Source organism: Lissotriton helveticus, chromosome 4_1 (genome assembly GCF_964261635.1).
Source record: "Lissotriton helveticus chromosome 4_1, aLisHel1.1, whole genome shotgun sequence".
NCBI classification, from domain to species: Eukaryota; Metazoa; Chordata; class Amphibia; order Caudata; family Salamandridae; genus Lissotriton; species Lissotriton helveticus.
The window spans coordinates 547,329,494-547,352,604 of NC_136063.1; the positions used below are offsets into that span (position 1 = coordinate 547,329,494).

General features: G+C 47.4%; 2 protein-coding genes across 5 annotated transcripts in view; both read left to right on the forward strand.

The window, feature by feature from the left end:
* The window catches only part of ELOC (elongin C), a 54,199-nt gene that overhangs the window by 16,487 nt on the left and 14,601 nt on the right, over positions 1-23,111 (forward strand). For all 4 annotated transcript variants that reach the window (XM_078687137.1, XM_078687138.1, XM_078687139.1 and 1 more), the window contains exon 3: positions 8,266-8,409. In XM_078687137.1, coding sequence (XP_078543263.1) covers positions 8,266-8,409 — 144 coding nt within the window. The remainder of the gene's footprint in view (positions 1-8,265; positions 8,410-23,111) is intronic.
* On the forward strand, positions 2,234-3,753 carry LOC144828731 (RNA 3'-terminal phosphate cyclase-like). Its single transcript, XM_078687134.1, has one exon. It carries the CDS (start codon positions 2,349-2,351, stop codon positions 3,444-3,446), a length of 1,098 nt encoding a protein of 365 aa, XP_078543260.1. The 5' UTR covers positions 2,234-2,348; the 3' UTR covers positions 3,447-3,753.

Genomic DNA, 23,111 nt, shown 5'->3' on the forward strand with positions numbered 1-23,111 from the left:
AGTGCCAGGTCTTGAGGCTCTTCCTGAAGTTGTGCAGAGTAGGGGAGCGGCTGGTGCGGGATAGGAGCTCGTTCTAGGCTTTGGCTGCGATGTAGGAGAAGGCTCTTCCACCCACTCTGAATCTGCGGATGCGCTGGGTTTCTGTCAGGGTGAGGTTGGCAGAGCGGAGGTTCCTTTTGGGTATGTGGAAGGAAACTCTTTTGTTGAGGTATTTGAGTCCGCTGTTGTGGAGGGATTTGTAGGCGTGGGCGAGTAGCTTGACTGTTAGTCTCTTCTCGACGGAGAGCCAGTGGAGGTCTCTCAGGTGTTGGATGATGTGCTCATTCTGTGGGATGCCGAGGACGAATCTGGCCGCGGTGTTCTGGATGGTCTGGAGTTTGTGTAGCAGGGATTTGTTGATTCCAGTGTAGAGGGTGTTTCCGTAGTCCAGTCTGCTTGTTATGAGTGCATAGGTGATGGTCTTTCTGGCTTCGGGGGGGACCCACTTGAAGGTATTGTGGAGGATGCAGAGGGTGTTGAAGCAGGTAGAGGCGACAGCGTTGATCTGTCGGGTCATGGTGAGGAAGGAGTCAAGTATGATGCAGCGGGTTTGGGCGTGGTCCGCGGGGGAGGGGGGTACATTGTAAAGTAAGATCTTACTTTACCTAACTAGAACGTCACTTTACCCGTTGGAGTTTTTCGGTGAATTTCTGGGTTGTTTTGATCGTATTTGCCCAACTCTCTCACCGAGCATAACTTTTGACCATGCTTGGGTCAACCCCCAGACTGTGTACTGTGGATTTGGTCACAGTGCCGCACCCAATCTCTTGCAGGCACATAGCGCCCATTGCTGGTCAAACCCCCCGCGGTAGGGGGTTCCCGGGACCTCACCCACATGGGTCAGGGTACTCCCCACCCTGCCCCTTATATATTAATGTTGTTTTAACTTCAGTAAATGGGAACATAGTTTCTGTTGATGTTTCCTGAGGCAGTCTGATTCCGAAGCAGCCAGTGGTAAAAAGCTGCTTACCCTCTTGCAGAGTGAGCTCTGGGATTCCCTAGCAATGGCTTACTTGAAAGTTTGTGGCATAATGAAATGCGTGCCACCATTTGTTTGGATACAGACTGTTTAGACATAGTCACTCCTTGTCTTATATGACCATAGTTTATAAAGAGTTGATATGTTTTCCATATATTTTTGGTTTTGTCTAAATAAAAACAAGCATTCCCTATGTCTGTGTATGCAGCAAAGCAATAGAGGGTACACATAAGAATTTAACATTAGTTATAGTACAAAGGAATTCAGAGGGAAGAGGGACAGGAAAGAGCCTGTCGGGAGAAATAAAATAAAACTTTACTTTCTGATTTTTATGTATCGCTGTTGATTTGAAACTGTATTTCTTTTTATCCAAATACAATAACACATTTGAACACAAAAACAAGGAGAGATACAAAATGACAGGAGAATTAAGGACATGAGGGAGATAAAAATAACTGAAAAAAGAGCCCAGCAGGGGAGACAAGAGTGGGAGATAGAGGGGTATTTGTAGACAGAGTGAAAGATAAGAAAAGAGAGAGGGGGGGAAAAGTGAGAGACTGGGGTGAAGGACATAGGTAGAATGAGAAACACCAAGGAGAGTGAAAGAAATATATATGAGAGAAAAAGGAAGAACTAGAGAGAAAAGCAATTTTTTCTATAGAGAATGAGTGATGCAATCAGGAGATAAGAAAGGAGTAGAGAGACCAGAGAAACAAAAGCATTTGGAGTGAATTCCTGCAGCTTTTCCAGACTCAAATCAAGTCTTTACCCACAATACAAAAGATATCCAGTACAAAACTACATGCAATCCCCAAAGACCTCACTTGCAGAGAGGCTCCTGAGTGGCAACCAAAAGAGGAAGAGCCCGGATTCTCTGAGGGTACACAGAAGCCTCCTGACAGGAGTTCTCGGACTCATGGCCTGATATAATGCAGAATATTCAGGGGTTTTTGGGGCGGGGAGGCAGAGATTAAGGGATCAATAGGTGAAAAACACATTCTGGCATCCAAAGTAGAGAAATGTATAGGCCTGAAGATCAGTTGAGGAGACCTGTGGGTCAGCAGCAGTGGAATAATGGTGTTTCTAATGGTGTGTTTAGTCTTGGCCAATGCTACTGACCCCACGAGTTTATAAAGCTTAATTTCTCCCAAAATTATTTCATGAAAGGTCATTATCCTCCGATGTGGACCCCTTTTTAGGTCTCCTGGACGCGCGCAGAGTCTCGGCCAGGACACCGGCGTCAGCCAGAACCTCACCGGCGGAGTCGACAGCTGTCACCGGCCGCAGTCCGAACTTCACTCCGCCCAGGGCCGCCGCCGCAGCAGAGGGCATGGCCGAGTACATGCTGGAGATAGATGGCAGCATCATGGAAGGGGGTGGGCAGATCCTGAGGGTCTCCACATCCCTGAGCTGCATCTTGGGTCTGCCCGTGCGGCTCCACAGTATTCGGGCTGGCAGGAGCACACCAGGTCTCAGGCCTCAGCATCTGTCCGGGCTGGAGATAATACGTGATTTGTGTGAAGGTCAACTGGAAAGAGGTGAAATTGGGTCAACTGAAGTTATTTTCACACCCGGAAAGATCAAAGGGGGAGTCCTCACAGCAGATACAAAAACGGCGGGGAGTGTCTGCCTTCTCATGCAGGTATCCTTGCCCTGTGTACTGTTTGCTGCTTCTCCAACAGAACTCTATTTGAAAGGTGGGACCAATGCTGAGATGGCGCCACAGATTGATTACACAGTGACGGTCTTCAAACCTATTGTGGAAAAATTTTCATTCAAGTTTGGCTGCGATATAAAAACAAGAGGCTATTATCCTAGAGGTGGTGGTGAAGTTGTAGTCCGAACATCACCCGTCAAGAAGTTGACCCCAATAAATTTAACTGACAGAGGCAATGTGACAAAAATATATGGAAGAGCATTTGTTGCTGGTGTGTTGCCATATAAAATAGCAAAGGATATGGCAACAGCTGCTGTTAGGTGCATCAGAAGAGAAATAAAGGATATATATGTGAATGTACAGCCGATTCAAGAACCTAAAGATCAATCTTTTGGAAACGGAAATGGAATAATACTTTTTGCTGAGACCTCAACAGGATGTTTTTTTGCTGGCTCGGCCTTAGGCAAAAGAGGTGTTTCACCAGAGAAGGTTGCAGGGGATGCTGCAGACATGTTGCTTAGAAATTTACGACATGGTGGATGTGTGGATGAATTTCTGCAGGACCAGCTAATTATATTTATGGCGTTAGCTGATGGTGTCTCTAGAGTAAGAACAGGACCTGTCACACTCCATACAAAAACAGCTATACATTTTGCAGAACAGCTAAGTAAGGCTACGTTTACTGTGAAAAAATCGGAAGATCAAACTCCAGATTCAGAAAACTACATTATAGAATGCCAAGGAATTGGTTTGATTAACCCTCATTTATAGCATTTCCCTTATGTCTCACTCTTTCCTTGCACTGCTTTTCAACAGATGAAGTCATAAAAGTATTCCGGGGATACAAAACACACTTATTCGCTTTGGGATCTGACTGCTTGGCATTTTTTGTTTACATAAATGTATTTAAGATTTCATTCAACCATTATATTAATGAACTTGCTGACAGTTCTCAATAAAACTCTGACAGGAACCCATTCTTGAATAGAGTAGATGTTTCCTTATGTACTCTGAATATAAGAGTGCAGATAGTCATGTTCACTTTCCTTTTTCATATCTAATAAACTTGCATCTCTTTCGTGATTTGTCTCATTTTAAGTTTGAATTTGAAAGCAGCGATTCTTTTTTTTGTGCTAATGTGCCAGGTCCTTCAGTCATCTTTTAAAATAAGACCTTTATAAGTACCAGAGGTTTCCTCCTTCTAGCAATATTTATTTCACTTAACAGTATGTTGAATTTAATTGATCAGTTCTCGTTGATAGGCTAGAATTAAATTCCCCAGTATCAATTTGCAATTAATTTGAGTAATTATCACCTCATTCTTGGGTGGTCACTTCATACTGGATTTACTATGTTGATAATGTGTTTAGCCACAAGTTTAGAGTTGCAAATGTTAATCTTTATATATTGTGCTGCTCTGTGGCTGAGGGGATATTCAGTTTCAGTGAACTTAACTGTGTAACTCTCAAAAGCATTTTGGTATACCTGGAAATGTTGAACGAAGTAAGATTGTTGTAGACCGGTTAATTGTATTGCAGATAGTACCTTAGGTTTTTGAATTGGTCGTAATGAAACACAATACTTAATTGTCGCTCCCAAAATGTACTATAGTTATTTTGCTGAAAAGATATTTGAAATCATAAAAGGAAACAAACTAAAAAAAAACAAAAAAAAAAAACGATGAAGCATCAATTGTATTTATTAATAGCAGCCACAGCAGGTCAGCTGCACTCCTATATACCGGCGCGCGCCGCGGGTTCAGGGAGGTACACTGGCAGGGAGAGCTATATCAATATAATACTATACTGCTGACTTTCAAAGGGGCTGCTTCCATTAGGACCGGAGTATCACGGGGTCAACTGGTGGCAATGGAATATTTATATACCTTATATAGCTGCCACCGAGCACTCAGGATGGTTTGCAGTGACTGCTAGGAGTCAGTGAGCTTACAGAGAGCCCCCTTTTCGGTCACAGGCTGCTCTGAAGACAGGCAGTAGCAGTAAAACACACTACTGTGTGTGTCACTACACTGTCCGAACACCGTTATCTTACTGGGTCATGTGGTATAGTAACAGTTATGTATTACACTGGTGGCCAAAGGAGCTAATGTGCCTACTCCAAGGATCTGTGTTTGCTCTCCTATACTCACATGTTCACTTGTTTGATTCCACATGAGTTTACATGGCTTTTCATCCTTCTAAGGTCGATAAAATGAGTACCATTGAACAGAGGATCTTTGACCATTGAATAGCACAACTAAACTTTTCAGTGAGCTTACAGAGAGCGCAGAGTAGTGAATGCAGAGTAGTGAATGGAGAGTAGTGAGTAGTGAGTGCCGAGTAGTGAGTGCAGAGTAGTGAGTGCAGAGTAGTGAGTAGTGAGTGCAGAGTAGTGAGTAGTGAGTGCAAAGTAGTGAGTGCAGAGTAGTGAGTAGTGAGTGCAGAGTAGTGAGCAGTGAGTGCAGAGTAGTGAGTAGTGAGTGCAGAGTAGTGAGTGCAGAGTAGTGAGTGCAGAGTAGTGAGTGCAGAGTAGTGAGTGCAGAGTAGTGAGTGCAGAGTAGTGAGCAGTGAGTGCAGAGTAGTGAGTGCAGAGTAGTGAGTAGTGAGTGCAGAGTAGTGAGTGCAGAGTAGTGAGTAGTGAGTGCAGAGTAGTGAGCAGTGAGTGCCGAGTAGTGAGTAGTGAGTGCAGAGTAGTGAGTAGTGAGTGCAGAGTAGTGAGCAGTGAGTGCAGAGTAGTGAGTGCAGAGTAGTGAGTGCAGAGTAGTGAGTGCAGAGTAGTGAGCTGCCTCAAGTGAAGTACTCTGGTACCCAAGGATGACTAGCAAACAATATTATTCACAACGTTGCTTACTATTCAGCAACATTTGACCGTTTGCAAATCATCTTTATACAACAATTCAGAGTTTGATAACAAGTTAATGTAACACATTGTAATATACAATGCCAATAGCTCAAACTTTAAAGCTGGGAGACCTATTGCATTGTAAATGCTTGTTCTTTTGGTGCCCGGGCCTAATTTTGTTCCCAATTTGACCCTGCTGCTCACCACTGTGTTTGAGGAATAGCTCCACAGCCAAAGCTGCTGCCACACTATGAAAGACTTCCACTCCAAATTGCTGTTCATCTTGGAGATCTGGATATTTAATTGTAGAAGATGGTGAATATATGAAAAGCTAGGCCACATATGACAGTGAATGATAACCGTTCATATTGCTTTAAAAAGTATGTGTAATTTCCTCTCCCTTCTATGCCACCTAAAACCCTTTTTTCTGTCACCGACCAACGCTGAGCACCATTTCTCTACCAGCACGTTCCCTCTAGGAGCAACCTCCTTCTTTCATTTATATCTCATGAATATGATCTGACTTCTTTAAATTTCAAGTATTAAATTACCAGAATAATTGAATTTTTGGTCTGTGTTCTGTTTATCTTTATGTTGATTTTATGTGTACACATTTTTGACTCCAGTATTGAGGAGTTTGTACAACAACCCTTCTGTACTCCACACTCCCCTTAAACTGTAGACAATACTTGACTGTGTCACTGGATTGAATCCCCTTTGTGATTTATGTTCTAGGACCCTTGATTTTTGTATCGCTTAAAGTATCCAGGACCAGTATTGGGTAAACCCCATTTTTGAAATGGTTAACATATGTGGGCAGTTCAAAACCTACAATGCTATGGTGGAGAAGTGTGGCTCAGGGGTTAGAGGCAGCAGACCCGGAAGCTGAGATCGGTCCTGGACCAGGGTTCAATTCCCCGCCTCGGCGGGTCTTGGGCTAAAAATTCCACGGACTCGATAATTCTCGCCCCCGTGCCTCCTCGACTCACGGGTTCACACTCTGCTACTCTGGGCAATAGCTTGCTTAATCTCCACAACGGCCCCTCGCGGCGGGATGCCTGACTTTCACCTTGTGGATACCCTGCTATCTCACAGGGGAATACCAGGAAGGGTTCCCTAAGCAAGCGCCGGGACACCCACTGCGGGTAGCTGTGCGCTATATAAGCTCAACTACATTTACATTTACATTTATGAAAGGTAGCCTACAGGCATACGTTTGTTTTGCTTGCAGTCTCCCTAATACCGCCCACATAGCCACGTACCGCTACACTTAGTAAAACCTGTAAATGCTAAGCGCCCAGTATAATGTGCTGCATGGCTAAAAACTCATAAGGTCCGAAAGGCAAGACCTATTGGCTATGCTAATGCTTCTTTATATTCCTTACTTCACTAACATAGCAAGGCACTGTTTATTTAGAACATTCTTTCCACATCTCATAGCTGACCATCCAGTACCCTGCATTTCCAGCAAAAGTCAGCTAATGATAGTGATCTGTCCTTTTTTGGCACACCTGGTGACCAGACCCTAAGTCAATGAAATATTATTTACCTCCAGTTATACACTCAACAGTCACACTGTACAATATTTGTGTGATCTCTTATGAGTGGTTATAAACTGTGAGTTCTCATTGCCAACCCACCTCCTGTTCCCATATCAAACAGTGGTAAATAGTCTATTTGCAGGTAATAACGAGATCAGACCATATAGGTTAGAAAGTGCATTAGTCTAAAGCATTTTTACTTTTAGATTTTAGTTTCGTATTTGACAAGCAGATTTATCAAATTTCAAGACTTTGCCGTCCAGTTTTGTAGCGGATTTGAGATAGTGCTAGGTGATTTCAGCATTGAAGATCCCTCAATCGACCTCTACACCAGTGATCTTGCTGCACTGACACCCCCTCCCCACTTCATCGTTTTTTGCCTTGTTTGAATGGTATGTTCGGTGCCGCTCCGCAATTACCAAGTCCTGAATGGGTACTGTGTTTTAGATTTCTCTTCCACCACTGCACCATTCAGGTTTCTGTGGACATTTTCTGTTGTAAATTTGTTCTTTGTTTCCCTTGCCATATCATACACCCAACTCTCTACATTCACTCCTTGCTTATGTTTCCAGATAATTGCTTTGCCCTGTTTGGGTTCCTTGTCTGTCCCTTTTTTCATTTTTCTTTGTTCTGTTTTTATATAAACTGCTGCTGAATTGTTTTCCATTTTCTAATGCGGTAAACTCATAGTGGACCTCCCACATTTAATTCCTACATCACAGCTACCAGTATTGTTGCATTTCAGTTCTCCCTTTATATGTCTGCCATGGAAAAGTACCAACATTCACAATCAATATGCAACATTGTCGTGTTTTTAGATTGTTGTCTTCATTTTTCTCTCAGTTTATGAATTAATAGATTGTGTCTCTCCTTTCTGCCCACAAACTGGATGGTATAAGTTACTGACGGTTGGGCAGGTTTACAGATTTGCAAAATACCACGTCATTACATTTACCCAAAGTTTCTGAGGTGTGGTTCACATTGTAATGATTGTAACTTATTGACAAGATTTTTGTGAAATATTTAGTCTTTAAGCAAAATAAAATATCAAGCAGAATATAGTTTTGAAAACACATAAACTGGTGTATTCCAGGTCCTGAATTTGTAAAAGCTTATTTATTTTATTTTATACTATTTTCTACTGATTAATTTGGTTTTATGTTTTAACATTGCAGTCCCCTTATTTTAAATGAGTGCTTTGCTTTTAGATGGAGAAGAGAAGACCTACGGTGGGTGTGAAGGCCCTGATGCTATGTATGTCAAATTGATTTCATCTGATGGACATGAGTTTATTGTGAAAAGAGAGCATGCACTGACATCAGGAACAATAAAAGCTATGTTGAGTGGTCCAGGTAAGCTCAAGTCTTCTATAATTTTGGTCCAGGAAATCCATTGCTTCCGGCATGTTTTCATATTGATTGCCACGACATACCTAAGTGATTTGTACATTTTGTGACTCAATCATTGCAATTTCAAATAAGTTGGCTTTTGTGGAAATGGACACGAGGCCCAGGGAGGCACCTGTTGTTCTGGATCATGGTCTCTAAGCTGTTACGTTTTCACTTCGACTAAGCGAGTGTGCTGCCATAATAAAATATTGTGTTTTTCAATTCTAAGTATATGCATACAAGAACAACTGGACAGTGCTACTGACACTACACTGTTTTGCCTCCGAGGTGTACAGAGGGTACACTGGAACCCCTACCCTTTTGTGAATGTAAAAAAGCAAGTTTGTTGAGTGGGCAGTGTTCTCTGGAACCACAGTCTTAAACAATTTTTATTTAAAAAATTTGTTTTTAATGCAGTACCATTTCTTTAAAGGAAGCCTTAAAAAAAAAACCTTTATTTAAATGTAGTCCGGGGTATGATGGTACGCTGACCAATGCGCTGGGATGCCTAAGGGTAGCCATGCGTGGTATAAATGCGTAATCATTCATTCATAGCAGGCTGTCATCTATGTAATGGCATCCAGTTGAAGTGAGTCTCAGTTTGCAACTTATTTCATGAATGAGGTATGTCGCGTTGCAGCTCACTCTGAATGGTTAATTTGGGAACCAAGATATTAGCATGTAGGTGGTTCACAAAATGTCACTGCACAATTTGCGACTGCTTTTTGAGAAATCAGTTTTGAAACATTGGGCCCCAGGCTGCATATTGAACTGTTTATACGGGTACGGTAAGTCCTTTCAGGGAGGCTGGTTACAAGTCCTTTTCAATAGTCGATATATGAGAGAACTAGGGATTGGACTACTGGTGTGAAGTTGTCTTTCTTGAGGAAATGTTTACATTGTCTGAGGAGTCTGTTGATGAAAGGGGCCTGTGGGTTATTTTTTTACTTGAGATTATTGTTTGAAGTGGTTGGAGAGGCAGTTTTTCATGATATCGAACTTGGAGGCATGGGAAATCGAGAGGGGAAGTAGGGGCATAGAAACTGAACAGAGTTCGTTACGTGTAACATTGAAATCTTGGTTAACAGTGGAGATGTGGATTTAATTTGGTTATCGGTAAAAACACTGTGAAACAAGTGAGGATATAGACCGCTTTAGAGAGCAACGGTGCTTTGGACAAGATAAGGACAACGATGGAGCTATACTTCACAGCAACTCTCCTTCTATGCTACTAGAACTAAAAAGTCACAGGAAAGCACAGCTGTAAATGTAGGGGGGGGGGGGGGGAAGAAGAGTCCAAAATGTGTTTTTCCCATACGGTTTCCCAAAGGGATTTTAGACATGACTACAGCCCAAACCTCTGAATGGAATTACTCCACATTTGCCAGAAAGCTAGATCTTGGTCCAGAAAGACTTATTTTTAGGTCGTGCTTAGCAGATCGCATTCGTTGCTGTGCGAGACTTGGTATATATATTCAGTACATGGGCTTAGTCGGCCCATCGCTTGTTATGTGTTCCCAGTGCCTTTCTAAATCCCTTACTTTTGAATGGTAAATCATGCTCATTTGTCCCTCCTTTTGGTCAGTCGTTATAACGACTGGCCCTGTTACAGTGCCCATATTGCTTCTCTCCATTTCAGTTCATTTCGTTCACTACTTTTTCCGATTGCCTGCTTCTTGTTCTGTAAATGTTGCAAACGTGAGCAGCAGACCAGCATTACTGCTTTCCCCTCCCATCCACTGTTTCTCCATGTGTTCTCCCCTTCGCAGCTTAGCTTTCACTTATGATCTACAGAGTCTGGGTCACTGAAGATCGAGTTGAGCAGTCACAAAGTTAGAATGTAAACAATTTGACTTTACTCGCAAGTTCCCGTTCACCCAATCTTTATTATTGAGCATTAATTATGTTGCACTTGCTTGTAGCTCCGTTTCTGTAAACAGGGCTGTAAATCTTGTTGTTTATCTGGTCACAAATATGACAGCTGTGTCTCTGTTCTCAGTGTTAATTCCTTATTCTTAGTCCTCTAGCCAAGTGCTACAATTGCATCTCTGTTCCCAGTGGTAATTCCTCATTCTTAGTCCTCGAGCCAGCGCTGCAACTGCATTTCTGTTCCCAGTGGTAATTCCTCATTCTTAGTCCTCTAGCCAGTGCTGCTAGCCGTTTCTGTGGTCCCAGTGGTAGTATCTTATTCTTGGTACTGTAATTCCCTGTTTTTAGTCCTCTAGGCAGTGCTGCAGCTGCATCTCTGATCCCAATGTAATTCCTCATTCTTAGTCCTCTAGCCAGTGCTGATAACGGCTTCCCTGGTCCAAGTGGTAATTCCTCATTCTAAGTCTTCTAGACAATGCTGCAGCTGCTCCTGTGGTCCCACTGGCAATTCTGGCCCCACTGATAATTCCTCATTCTTAGTCCTCCAGGCAGTGCTGCTAGCTGCTTTTTTGCTCCAGTCGGTAATTCCTCATTCTAATTCCTCTAGACAGTGCTGCTGGCTGCTACTCAGGGCCCCTCTGTAATTCCTCATTCTAAGTTATCTAGGGAGTGCTGCAGCTATGTCTCTGTTCCCAGTGGTAATTCCTTGTTCTTAGTCCTCTAAGCAGTGTTGCTAGCTGCTTCTCTGGTCCTTTTGATAATTCCCCATTCTAAGTCCTCTAGACAGTGCTGCTAGATTCTTCTCTCGTCCCATCAGTACCTCCCCTTTTCTAAATCCTCTAGGCAGTCCTGCAGCTGTGTTGCTGTTCACACATCCACTGCACTCCAAATCAAAATACAGATAAGACATTGTCATTTACAACCCCAACAGGTCTAAGTCGGACAAAAGCAAGACCTATTGCATTGCCCAATGCTTGTTGTAATTTGATGTAAATCTGTTCAGAAGTTTTGGAGTTAATAAAGTATTCATGTATATCTAGAGACACAGATCCTCAGCAGATCACACACCAATAGCAATGCCCTGATTGGCTGGATGCAACCTGGGATCCAGACCTTAATTTAACAAGCATTTACAATGCAATAGGTCTCGCAGTTGTTAGAGTTTGAGCTATTGGCATTGTAAATGGCAATGTCTTTTATTTATGTGTTGGTTTTTAAAACATAAATAAAAGGCATTGTCATTTACAATGCCAATAGGTTAAACTCTCGCAAATGCGAGACCTATTGCATTGCAAATGCTTTTTTTTAATGTAGTTGTCTGTGAAGTTCCACTTGCAAGTCATGGAGCACGCCCAGGTCAAGCAGAATCTGTGGTGTTTCTAGACAACTGAAACAGCCAATTGTTTTATGGCCATTCCTTGCAGGGGCTTCACAAAAAACAACCACGAGGACTGACAGGGGAGACCCCTCAGCAATCCTGCATATTAATGTTTTAGGAGAAAAGATAGTTGCAAAAAAATACTAGGCGTGACCGTCTGGACAAGATTGGACAATACCAAAGAAAAACAGCAGTCTTTTCCACGTTTGGGGTGTCTTTAAAGCCCTAGCCTAGCAACATTTTAACTGCACTCTGCATCTGCACTCTAAATCTGCACTCTGAATCTTGAATCTGCACGCTGCACTCACACTCTGCACGCTGCACTCACACTCTGCACTCTGCACGCTGCACTCACACGCACTCACACGCTGCACTCACACGCTGCACTCACACGCTGCACTCACACGCTGCACTCACACGCTGCACTCACACGCTGCACTCACACGCTGCACCTGCACTCACACTCTGAATCTGCGCTTACAATCTGCGCTTACAATCTGCGCTTACAATCTGCGCTTACAATCTGCGCTTACAATCTGCACTTACAATCTGCACTTACAATCTGCACTTACAATCTGCACTTACAATCTGCACTTACAATCTGCACTCTGCACTTACAATCTGCACTTACAATCTGCACTTACAATCTGCACTCTGCACTTACAATCTGCACTCTGCACTTACAATCTGCACTCTGCACTTACAATCTGCACTCTGCACTTACAATCTGCACTCTGCACTTACAATCTGCACTCTGCACTTACAATCTGCACTCTGCACTTACAATCTGCACTCTGCACTTACAATCTGCACTCTGCACTTACAATCTGCACTCTGCACTTACAATCTGCACTCTGCACTCTGCACTCTGCACTCTGCACTCTGCACTCTGCACTCTGCACTCTGAAACTGCACTCTGCACTCTGAAACTGCACTCTGCACTCTGAAACTGCACTCTGAAACTGCACTCTGAAACTGCACTCTGAAACTGCACTCTGAAACTGCACTCTGTAAGTGTGCTTACCCCTCTTCTAGTGCACTTCCTCAGAGGTAAGAAGCACTATATACATTCAGCTACAATACAATACACGCCTTTCGCGAAATTATTTTCTTCCTTTGGTTGTCTGCCCTGGACTATATATATATATATATATATATATATATATATATATATATATATATATATATATATATATATATATATACTACGTGTAGAAAACAAAAAAAAGCTTAACGCAAAAAAGAGACAGGACGCTTTATTACAGTTTTATAAACATCAACTTTATCGACTGTTAACACCTCTCTTGGATCCGAAAAACCCAAACAGGAAATCACGATGATCATCACAAAATATGTAATTGCGCAGACAAAGCTTGAGAATACTTTCATCGTTAATAGCCCATAGCCAACAGCAAGAACTCAAATACTCTGTACCCAACAATACCTAGGGTACACTGCTAGATTGATTTAGTATGGCACTGGAAGGGGAGGTGTGTGTACGAGGCCCATCATACTGTCTTCATAAATGTAAAAAGCCTACCTGTTGTGCTGTTCGGTAACTTTGCCCTACGGCTCCGAGAATATTTGCTGAAAGAACAAGCGGGAGGCGGCTCGGGCGCAGCACGTCTTCCGGAGACGTGCGCGTCCTCCGAGCTGAGTCGGCTCGTGCATAGGCCAGTAGCGGCTCGTGCACAGCTCTAGACTCCCTTGCCAGTGAACACGGCGACTATAGAACTCGCTGGCCGGAGCGCTTCGCGCTCCAACGCCAGCTCGACCTAAAAAAGACATACACCCACTAACAGACCTACTAACGCACCTGCTTACACACAATTACTCACACTCCTGCCCATTCACTGGCCCACACACACCTACTTACACACTCATATAGCCACTCGCACACCCACACACAGGCAGTCCTACACTTATAGAAATTGCAGTAGCATATGTTTGTATTAAATGTGTGTTTTAGTATCGAATGTTTTCAGTGTATCCAGCAGACATCATTGTCTGAGGATTCACAACAGATCCTCGTATCCATCAAATTAATTTAAAAAAAAGAAAGACTTGGTGCCTTGCATTTATTGAAAGCCTACATAAGTTACCTTACCTAATTTTTAATATTTGAGTTTTAAAATATACAAGAATGAATGTATGATTACGATTAATTTGTATGAAATATTAATATGAATTATGAATTTTGAGAAAAGAATGATGCTGCTGTTTTCCCCCCCAATACAAATAAAAGAATGAATATATGAATACAATTTATTTATAGCACTGTGAAATTATATATTAGTAAATTGAACTTCAAATCATAATGCAATTTATATTATTAAAAAAACTGAAATTCACTAAAAAAGCAAAAGGTTACATGGACAATAGAATTAAAAAAGCGTAAGCATTTACTGAAAAAAACAAAGGTTATAGTGACATTCTATTTTTTTTTTTGTAAATATCTTTTTATTGCAGCAAATTAGGTGGTACAATCGGCTCATTTGTGCCATTCCCTCCGTTGTCCATTATATATATATATGAATCTCCATTACATGCGTCACACAGCCATTTAGCTCACACCCCGGAGGTCGAGCGGCGTAGCACCGGAGAAAGTTCTGTGCCGGAGAATACAGCATGGCTCAGCGATGACCAGTCATTCGGGAAATGGCAGGGCTGCTTTTCGGTCCTCGCATTCCCACCCATGTACGCAATGTCTCAACAGACCCAGTAGGCCCTCTTCCCTATACCTGAACAACAACCCCCTTCCCGCCCATCCCACCCAAACCCTCCTACCCCCCTCCCCTCGACCTACTCCCCCACCCCTATCTCTGCCCCCCACCCCCCCAGGCGTGTCAGAGTACCACCAGTGCGAGTTTGCATACATCCCGACTAATCCATACCCGAAGCAGACCATCAGGAGCAATCAACAAAAAACTGCCAGTCATCACGTAGGAAGTAGGGAAACAAGGGTGGGAGACTAGGCCACCATCCCCCCAGGCGGTGGTTCTGCCGGAGCAGGGCTATGCGCAGGGGTGTCTTCTTCATCCAGGTCCAAAAGTGTGAGGTCTAAGACCAATCTCTCCCACGCCCTGGCCCTCTGCAGAGCCGCGTCATTGCCTGCCCGAAGCGCAGACTGCATACGGAGCTCCCCCTCACATCGGGCCCATTTGTGAAGCTCAGCCTTCCATCTCTCCACAGAGGGGCCCCTATTCGCCTTCCATTGGGATGTTATGGCACGCTTCGCTAAAAGTAGACCCAGGTCCAGAAACTTGCTAGTAATTTTGTTCTTTGATGTGTGTGGGAACCAGTGTAGGATGCAGTGTGCCATGGTGAATTGCAAGTCCCTCTCCGTGACCTCCCTCAGGTTATCCACTACCTCCCGCCAAAAGGAACACAACTCTGGGCAGGACCAGAACATGTGCTGGAAATCAGCCAAGTCCGCCGGGCATCGCGGGCAGGCCGCCGGATGGGTCGGGAAATATTTATGCAATTTGTCAGGGGTCAGGTAGGCCCTGTGCAGGACATAAAAGTGCACCAGCTGAAACCTAGCGTTGCGTGTCCCGTTCCGGGCCCGTTCCACTATGCTAGCCCACGCCTCCTCAGGGATCTCCGTCGTCAGGTCAGCCTCCCATCTCGCCTTCAGGGACAACAGTGGGGCGACAGTCTCCGAGACCATGCGCCTATATAGGCACGTGACTGCCTTGACCGTCCCCGCCATCATCACCACGTACTGGCAGCCCAGAGACAGTGGCGGCTCCGTCATGCCCGACCTCCAGTGCTTGCGGATCGCCGTCGTTAGTGCCGCATGAAGGAGGAAGTCCCCCCCCGCCAGTTCAAAGCGGTCTCTCAAGAGGTCAAAAGGCAGCAGCACCCCGTTCTCATAGAGGTCCCCCATGGATGTCAGCCCCTGCAGCTCCCAACTTTCCAGCTGGTGCCATGAACCTCCATGCGGTAGTGCGCCGCACCGTTTGAGCGGGATCTCAGGTGCATATGGGACTGCAATACGGCCCCTCCAGCGATATCTATTCCAGCATTTCCGAGCCGTCGCAAATTCCTGGGTGAGGTGGAAATCTCCCACCGGGAGCCCCAGAACAATCCGGGATAACACCTGAACCGGTCCCGCCGGCTCCCCCGATCCGTCCTCCCCTTTCCTGGCTCTCGCGACCCATTGTGTCAGCCATTGCAGCTGAGCCGCCAGGTAGTATAGTTCATAGTCTGGCACCGCTAGTCCTCCTCCTGCTCTAGGACGGAGAAGTGTATTGTGCGCCACCCTGCGCCTGCCCGCCCCCCATAGGAAGCCGATCACCATCGACCTCAGCCGCCGGAAGTAGCTCGCAGGGATCCAGACCGGGAGGGTCCTGAAAAAATAAAGCAGTCGCGGCAGGGTCATCATCTTAAGGAGCGCCACTCTCCCCATTAGTGACAATGGGAGCGTGCTCCAAAAGTCGAAGTTCACCTTAGTGAGCCTGATTGCCGACCCAATATTTCCCTCAAGGATATCTGCCTTATCATGGAAGATCGAGGTACCTAGGTAGCGAAGACTCCTCACCTCCCACGTCACCCCCTCCGTGGACTGTGGGCATATTCTGTGTGGGCAGGTCGGGAACAGGTAGGACTTCGCCCAGTTCACCCGGAGGCCTGACACCCTGCTCAATGATTGAAGGAGGGACTTAGCCCCACGCAGGGAGTCAGTCGAGTCTGCCAAGAACATCAGCAGGTCATCTGCATACAATGCGATGTGGTGTATCTGTCCATAGACATCCAGCCCCTGATATGCCTGTCCCAGCCGGGCTCGCACCGCGAGGGGTTCGACGGCTATGACAAACAATAGGGGGGAGAGAGGGCACCCCTGGCGGGTGCCCCTGGCGGGTGCCCCTGCCCACCGCACACATCTCAGAGATAATTCTTCCAGTTCTGACCCTCGCCGTCGCGTTCCGGTAGAGCAGTGCCGTCCAATCCACGAAGTCCCCGCCCAGGCCCAGCGTGCGCTTGACATGGAAGAGGTAAGGCCATTCCAGGCTGTCAAAGGCCTTCTCCATGTCGACTGCAAACACTACCGCCTCATCGCCGTCATAGGTGGCAGCCTCCAACACATGTAGGAGCCGTCGTACGTTGAGCGCCGTGTTGCGGGCCGGGAAAAAGCCGGACTGGTCCGCGTGGATCAACGTGGACATATGGGGGAGCAAGCGCGTCGCCAAGATTTTACTCAGAATCTTATAGTCCAGATTGAGCATGGACAGTGGACGATACGCCGCCCTGTCCCACGGCTGTTTACCCGGTTTTAATAGTGGGACGATAAGCGCTTCACCAGTGGTCATCGGCAGGCTGCCCAGCCGTTTCGCCTCGTTGTAAAGCCACGTCAGACGGGGCGCAAGGAGGTCGGCATAGGTGAGATAGAATTCCATTGGGAGCCCGTCGGAGTCCGGCGTCTTGTTCCTTGCCATACCCTTGATGGCGACTCTCACCTCCCTCTCCTCAATTTTGCTCCCGAGCAGCTTCGCGTCCTCCTCCCCCAGCTCCGGCAAATCTAGACCCTCCAGGAAACCCTGGAAATCGTCCACAGAAGGCAGAACCCTGCTACGGTATAGCTCCGTGTAGTAATCATAGAATGTCTCATTGATCCCCTGCTGGTGAAACGCGCCACTCCCGAGTGATCTCTGAGCTCGAGGATGACCGAGCTCCAGCGAGCCAGATTGGCCAGCCAGGCCAAAAGAGCTCCTGTCTTATCGTGCTCCGAGTGCGCACGTGTGAGATAGGCCTTGTAGTCGAAGCACCGGAGGCGCTCCACTGTCGCCGCCACCATTTCCCGCGCCTCAAGTAGGGCCTCATGTGTGTCCGGTCGCTCAGGCCTTGCTCTCTCCAGCACCCGTAGTTTCTCATCCTCCCTTGTGATGTCCTCTAGCAAGGTCCTCCTAACGCCCGACGTCGTTGCAATGCATTGCCCCCGCACCACTGATTTGAGGGCGTCCCATTTGATTGCGGCTGAGCCCGCGGTGCCCGCATTGACCTGAAAGTACGCCTCGATGTTTGAGGCTATTGTGGACTGGAAGAGCTGATCATCCAGCGCCTCTGGGCGCAGCTTCCAGGCAGGGATTCGCGGGCGGCACTGCGACCAGCGCAGCTGCACAAGTAGCGGGTTATGATCGGAGATCGTGCGCGTGAGAAACTCACTGTGGCACACCTCTGCATGCACATCCTGGGAGCACAGGAAGGCATCGATGCTGACGTGTAACTCATGGAGGGCGGAGAACAACGAATAGTCTCTGTCTGACGGATGGATAGCCCTCCATGAGTCGACCAGATCCCATTGGCGTTGCCAGGCAGAACGCGCAAGTGCCAGTTTGCCAGCCGGTGCATTAGGTAGGGGGGGGTGCGACCTGTCCAGGGCAGTGTCAGTCACGCTATTAAAGTCCCCGCCAAGGAGCAAGGGTTCCACTAAAAACGGGGCCAACTTGTTGGACAGCAAAGAGAGAAATGCAGGTTGTTCTACATTCGGGGCGTACAGACAACCCAATGTCAGGTCCCTCCCATCCAGCTTGCCTCTCACCATAACGTACCTCCCCTCTGGGTCAATTAATTGCTGTGTGCATTGGAATGGTACACCCGCCCGTATCCAAATGGCCACCCCCCTAGCATATGCGGAGTAACCAGTGTGGTAGACCTGCCCCCTCCATCTCCGTTGCAGCGCCTTCCCCTCTTTAGCTAGTAGGTGTGATTACTGGAGGAAGGCGAAGTGAATGCCTCGCCTAACTAGATAGGAGTGGATCTTGTGGCGTCTATGCATTGTATGCATCCCTCTTACATTCCACGTGAGACATTTGTAGCCTAAGTCGGGTCCCATTGCAGAGCCCATCGTGCTTCGCCCATTCTCTCAGCGATCTCCCCGACACGCCCGGGTCCCACCCCCAACCCTCCCCAACCTGATCAATTAAACTCCCCCAACTCCCACACCCCAGGACAGACAACCAACGTGGAATCCCCATCCAAACTCAAGTCGTGAAAGTGTATCGCAACAAAAAAGGGCTAGGGTGGCCAGGACGCCGACCCAAACAGGCCCGAAGCCCCCCGCCCCCGCCTCTCCCCCCCATGAACATTCAGAAGGAGCCCCCCGGCCCATCCCCCTCATAACGCAGCGATAAGACCCAGGATGCAGCCACATCTCTCCGCTCAGCATCCGAAGGCAGCCTCAACTCACAACCCAGTACCTTACAAGTGTGACCAGTGTCCCTCAGTCCGCATCAGCCAAGGATTCCGTCCGCTGTTTGGGGAGTCACCACCGGCAGATCCGTCTCCGAAAGATCGTGCACACTACTGGAGCCAGGACTGGGAGCACTGATCTTCGACTGCTCCGATGCACTACTGGAAGGGCTGGCGTCTCCCTGGCTGATGGCCACCACTGCCAGCACCGCCTTAGCTCTTTCCTGCTGCCATCCCGACGGGGAACCAGACGTCGGCGTCGTCTCAGTAGAGCGCCTCCCAGGCGAGGTCTCCGGAGGGACATCTGCGCCCGACTCCCCCGGGCATCCAACCAGCTCCAAGCCTCCTGCGGCGTGAGAAAAAAGTGGGTGTGCCCTCCAGCGATGACCCTCAGCCGGGAACAACATGGCATAGGGCAGCTGCAGCGACCTCAATTTCCGCTTGACCACCATGAAAGAGGCCCGTTGTCTTTGTACGTCTCTGGTGAAGTCCGGGAAAACCAAGACCTTGCTGTTATCAATTCTCAGGTCCGGCAGGTCCCTGGCCTTCCGAAGGATGTGGTCTCGATCTCGGAAGCGCAGGAGGCGCATCACTATCGGCCGCGGTGGTCCTCCCGGTTTGGGCGGGCGCGCCGGGACTCTGTGGGCCCGCTCTAGGGCAAAAAACGGGGAAAGTCCTTCCGGAGCCACCTCAGTCCGCAACCATCCCTCCAGGTAGGAGACCGCATCCCGGCCCTCCACTTTTTCTGGGACCCCCACGAGGCGGAGGTTGTTACGTCTGGAGCGCCCTTCGCTGTCCTCGGCCCTGAGTTCTAGCACCCGGACTTTCTGCGCCACCTCCGCCAATGATGCTCTCAGAGTAGCCACATCTTCAGGCAGATCTTTCAAGATTACCTCCGAGGTCGTCACACGCTCCTTCAGCTTCCTGTGGTCGTCCTTCAATAGGGTCAGGTCAGATCCAATGGTGTCTATTCGCTTTTCAAGAGCTTCCCGCGACGCTACTATCGCCTGCATGATATCTCCCAAGGATGGATCTTGTGGGCGGGTCGAGCTTCCCGCTCCAGGCGCCGGCACATCCTCCTCGACGAGATGGCCCGGGTCATCCAGTTTCAGCGCGTCAAAGCCCTTCTTCTTGCCTCCTCGCGCCATTCTGCCGGGTGGCAAGACTTGCGTGCCTCTGCTGTGGCCTCCAGTGATTCAAAGCACCCCTGAACGCCACTCCGGTCCCGCTGCAGTCGCTCAGCACCTCCGGGCCCTTATCAGGCGGGGCACCAGACCGTCGACCAACTCAGGGAGCAGGCCTCACTCCACCAGGGTGATGGGGTACCAGGGTCCCCGCTCCAGGCGCAGGGTGAGTCCCCCCCTCTCCGGGGCGTCACAGACTTTTTCGCGCCTCCGATCGCCATGCCCAGGGTAGACTCTGGCGCGTGGGCGCCCAGTGGTCCTCCGCCCCTGGCCAGGAAGCAGCCCCTCACTGCTATCAGCTCGGACGCCTCTCTGAAGTGGATGGCAGGCCCCTCCGCCTCCGTGTGCCCCACCGCTTAAGCCCGCTCACCGCCAGCCTGTAGACAATGCAGGCGCCACTCTTCTCAGGGCGAGGGGCACCAGGGTTTCCACCGCAGCAGTAGGGCGGGTCCACCACACCACGAGGCCTCAGGATCTCCGCTGCCGACAGCTAGGGCAGCCTCCGTCCCGCGGGCGGCGCCATCTTGGGGTCAGGCAGCCTGCCAGCCCTTCGCTCTCCAGTCTCACCAGCGCCGCGATGCCAGGCGATGTCTCCTACCTCCCTCAGCGCCGGGGGACCTCCGCTGCCGTGTGGGCGATTCTCCTTGCTCTCCTGGGCTCCCCGCCGCTGTTAGTTCCTCGCCGTCAGGCGTAGCAGGCAGGGACAGCGGCCTCCATTTTGTGCGCCCACTACTCCGGACACTCCACCTCACGAAAATTGCTCGCTTTAGGTAGCTGCCGTGACTTCTGGGCCGCCAGGTTCGCCCCCTGTGCGCCCTAGACCCTCCTATATGTGCTTGGGGGTCCGGGGTTCGAGCCGGGGTTCAGGATATGCTTCGGTGAGAGGCGGGCGCGGAGGAGCTCCGGAGTCCCGCTTCCACCTACATCGGCGCCTAAGCCACGCCCCGTTATAGTGACATTCTAGTTAGGCAATGTATATATTTTTTAAATCATAGAAAGTCACTAAAACCCAAAGATTACAGGGACGTTATGATTGGGTTAGGATTTTGGAACCACAAAACCATAGACATTTAGAAGTTATAGTTGTCTCAAGTAACTGTAACTCTCCTTCGCTATGCATGGCCAATTGCCCCACATATTAAATCAGTCATGACCTATTCTGTGACATCTTTAATAATATCACCTCAGCATTTGCGGTGATGAGATAACTGCGCATTGCGAGGGTGCGAGTTATAGTTACTTGAGATAACTATAACTGCTGAATTTCTATGATTTTATGTGTGTAAAATATGAATTATAACATTCCTGTAACCTTTGGGGTTATTTTCAGTGAATGTCTAAGGTTTTTAAAAATTCTATTTCCTAACTATCACGTCCCTGTAATCTTGTTTTTTTCTTTTCCAGTGAAAGAATGTGTGTGTGGATATGGATATGTGTGTATATATATATATATATATATATATTACCTACTGGCGGTCGCCAGTAGGTATATATAGTTAGGATTTTTTCTCTATGGGTTTTTTGAAAATTCTATGTCTAATAACTTTGGCGTTTGTGGACGGAATTGGCTGAAATTTTCAGGAAAATGGCACATTTTGTTTCTGAGCAGCCCCTGAAAATTTTGGGGGGGTTCGTCAAGGGGGGGCCGAGAAAAAAGGGGGGTCCCAAAACGCGTTTTTCCCATGTTAATTTCCATAGGGCGGTTGGCCTCACTTTTAGCCCGAACGGCTGAATGGATTTGCACGAAACTTGGCAAAATTGTAGGGACTGGTAGCCCGATGTGCCTTTTGTAGGTCTCAATATATGTGCTTCAGTGGATTTTGAGAAATTAATGTTCAAAAAAAGATATATATCTGTAACAGCGGACTGGGCAGCGCTCCGCTACGCGTACTTTTCGCGCAACGGAGCTTTGTGAAGCGAAGCTGATTGGTTCTCCGGCGTCTGTCAACATTCCAAACAGTCCGTAGCGGCCGCCATCTTGTCTCTCGGTAGGATCGAGAGACAAGAGGAGGCCAAAGCGAAGGGGCAAATGACCATAAGGGGGCATAGTACATTGTCGCTCACCCCCTAGGTTTGATGTGGAGGTTTTAAAAGGGCCCCGCGGGGCAAAAAAAAATAAAAATAATAATAATCGAACAGCTGAATGGATTTGCACGAAACTTGGCAAAATTGTAGGGACTGGTAGCCCGATGTGCCTTTGCTAGATCTCAATATATGTGCTCCAGTGGATTTTGAGAAATTAACGTTCAAAAAAAGGTATATATCTGTAACAGCGCACCGCTTCGCGTACTTTTCGCGTTACGGAGCTTTGCGAAGCGAAGCTGATTGGCTCTCCGGTGTCTGTAAACATTCCAAACAGTCCGTAGCGGCCGCCATCTTGTCTCTCGGTAGGATCGAACAGCTGAATGGATTTGCACGAAACTTGGCAAAATTGTAGGGACTGGTAGCCCGATGTGCCTTTGCTAGGTCTCAATATATGTGCTTCAGTGCATTTTGAGAAATTAACGTTCAGAAACAAGATATATATCTGTAACAGCGCTCCGCTTCGCGGAGATAAAATTATATGTGTATTACCTAGCTGTTGCTAACACCAGTTAGCGACGGCTAGTAGAAGATAGCGACCATCTTGGGCCCCACTTTGCATGTGAGTGATATTTATCACTAATGACATGCAAAGTGGGCATGCCAAGATGTTAGCGACTGGAAACGGTCGCTAACATCGCTATCTCCTATTATCAACTTTTGGAAATATTCGAGATAAGGGCGAATATCTCCAAAAGCTACCACCTGCCCTGAGCAGTTCTTAGCCATGTTATCCAATGGGAGGTGGATAACATGGCTAAGAGCATTAGCTCGGTAATGCATGAATATCGCTGAGTTTTCAGCGATATTAATGCATTGCGGTCGTTTTTTATCGTATTTCCGATAAACCTTGATAATAGCAAGGTTTATCTGCGATAATTTCTGACGGTAAAAAAATCGTTGCTAAGCATCGTTAGGGATAAATATCGCTTAACTTTGGTAATATGCCCCAACGTCTGTTA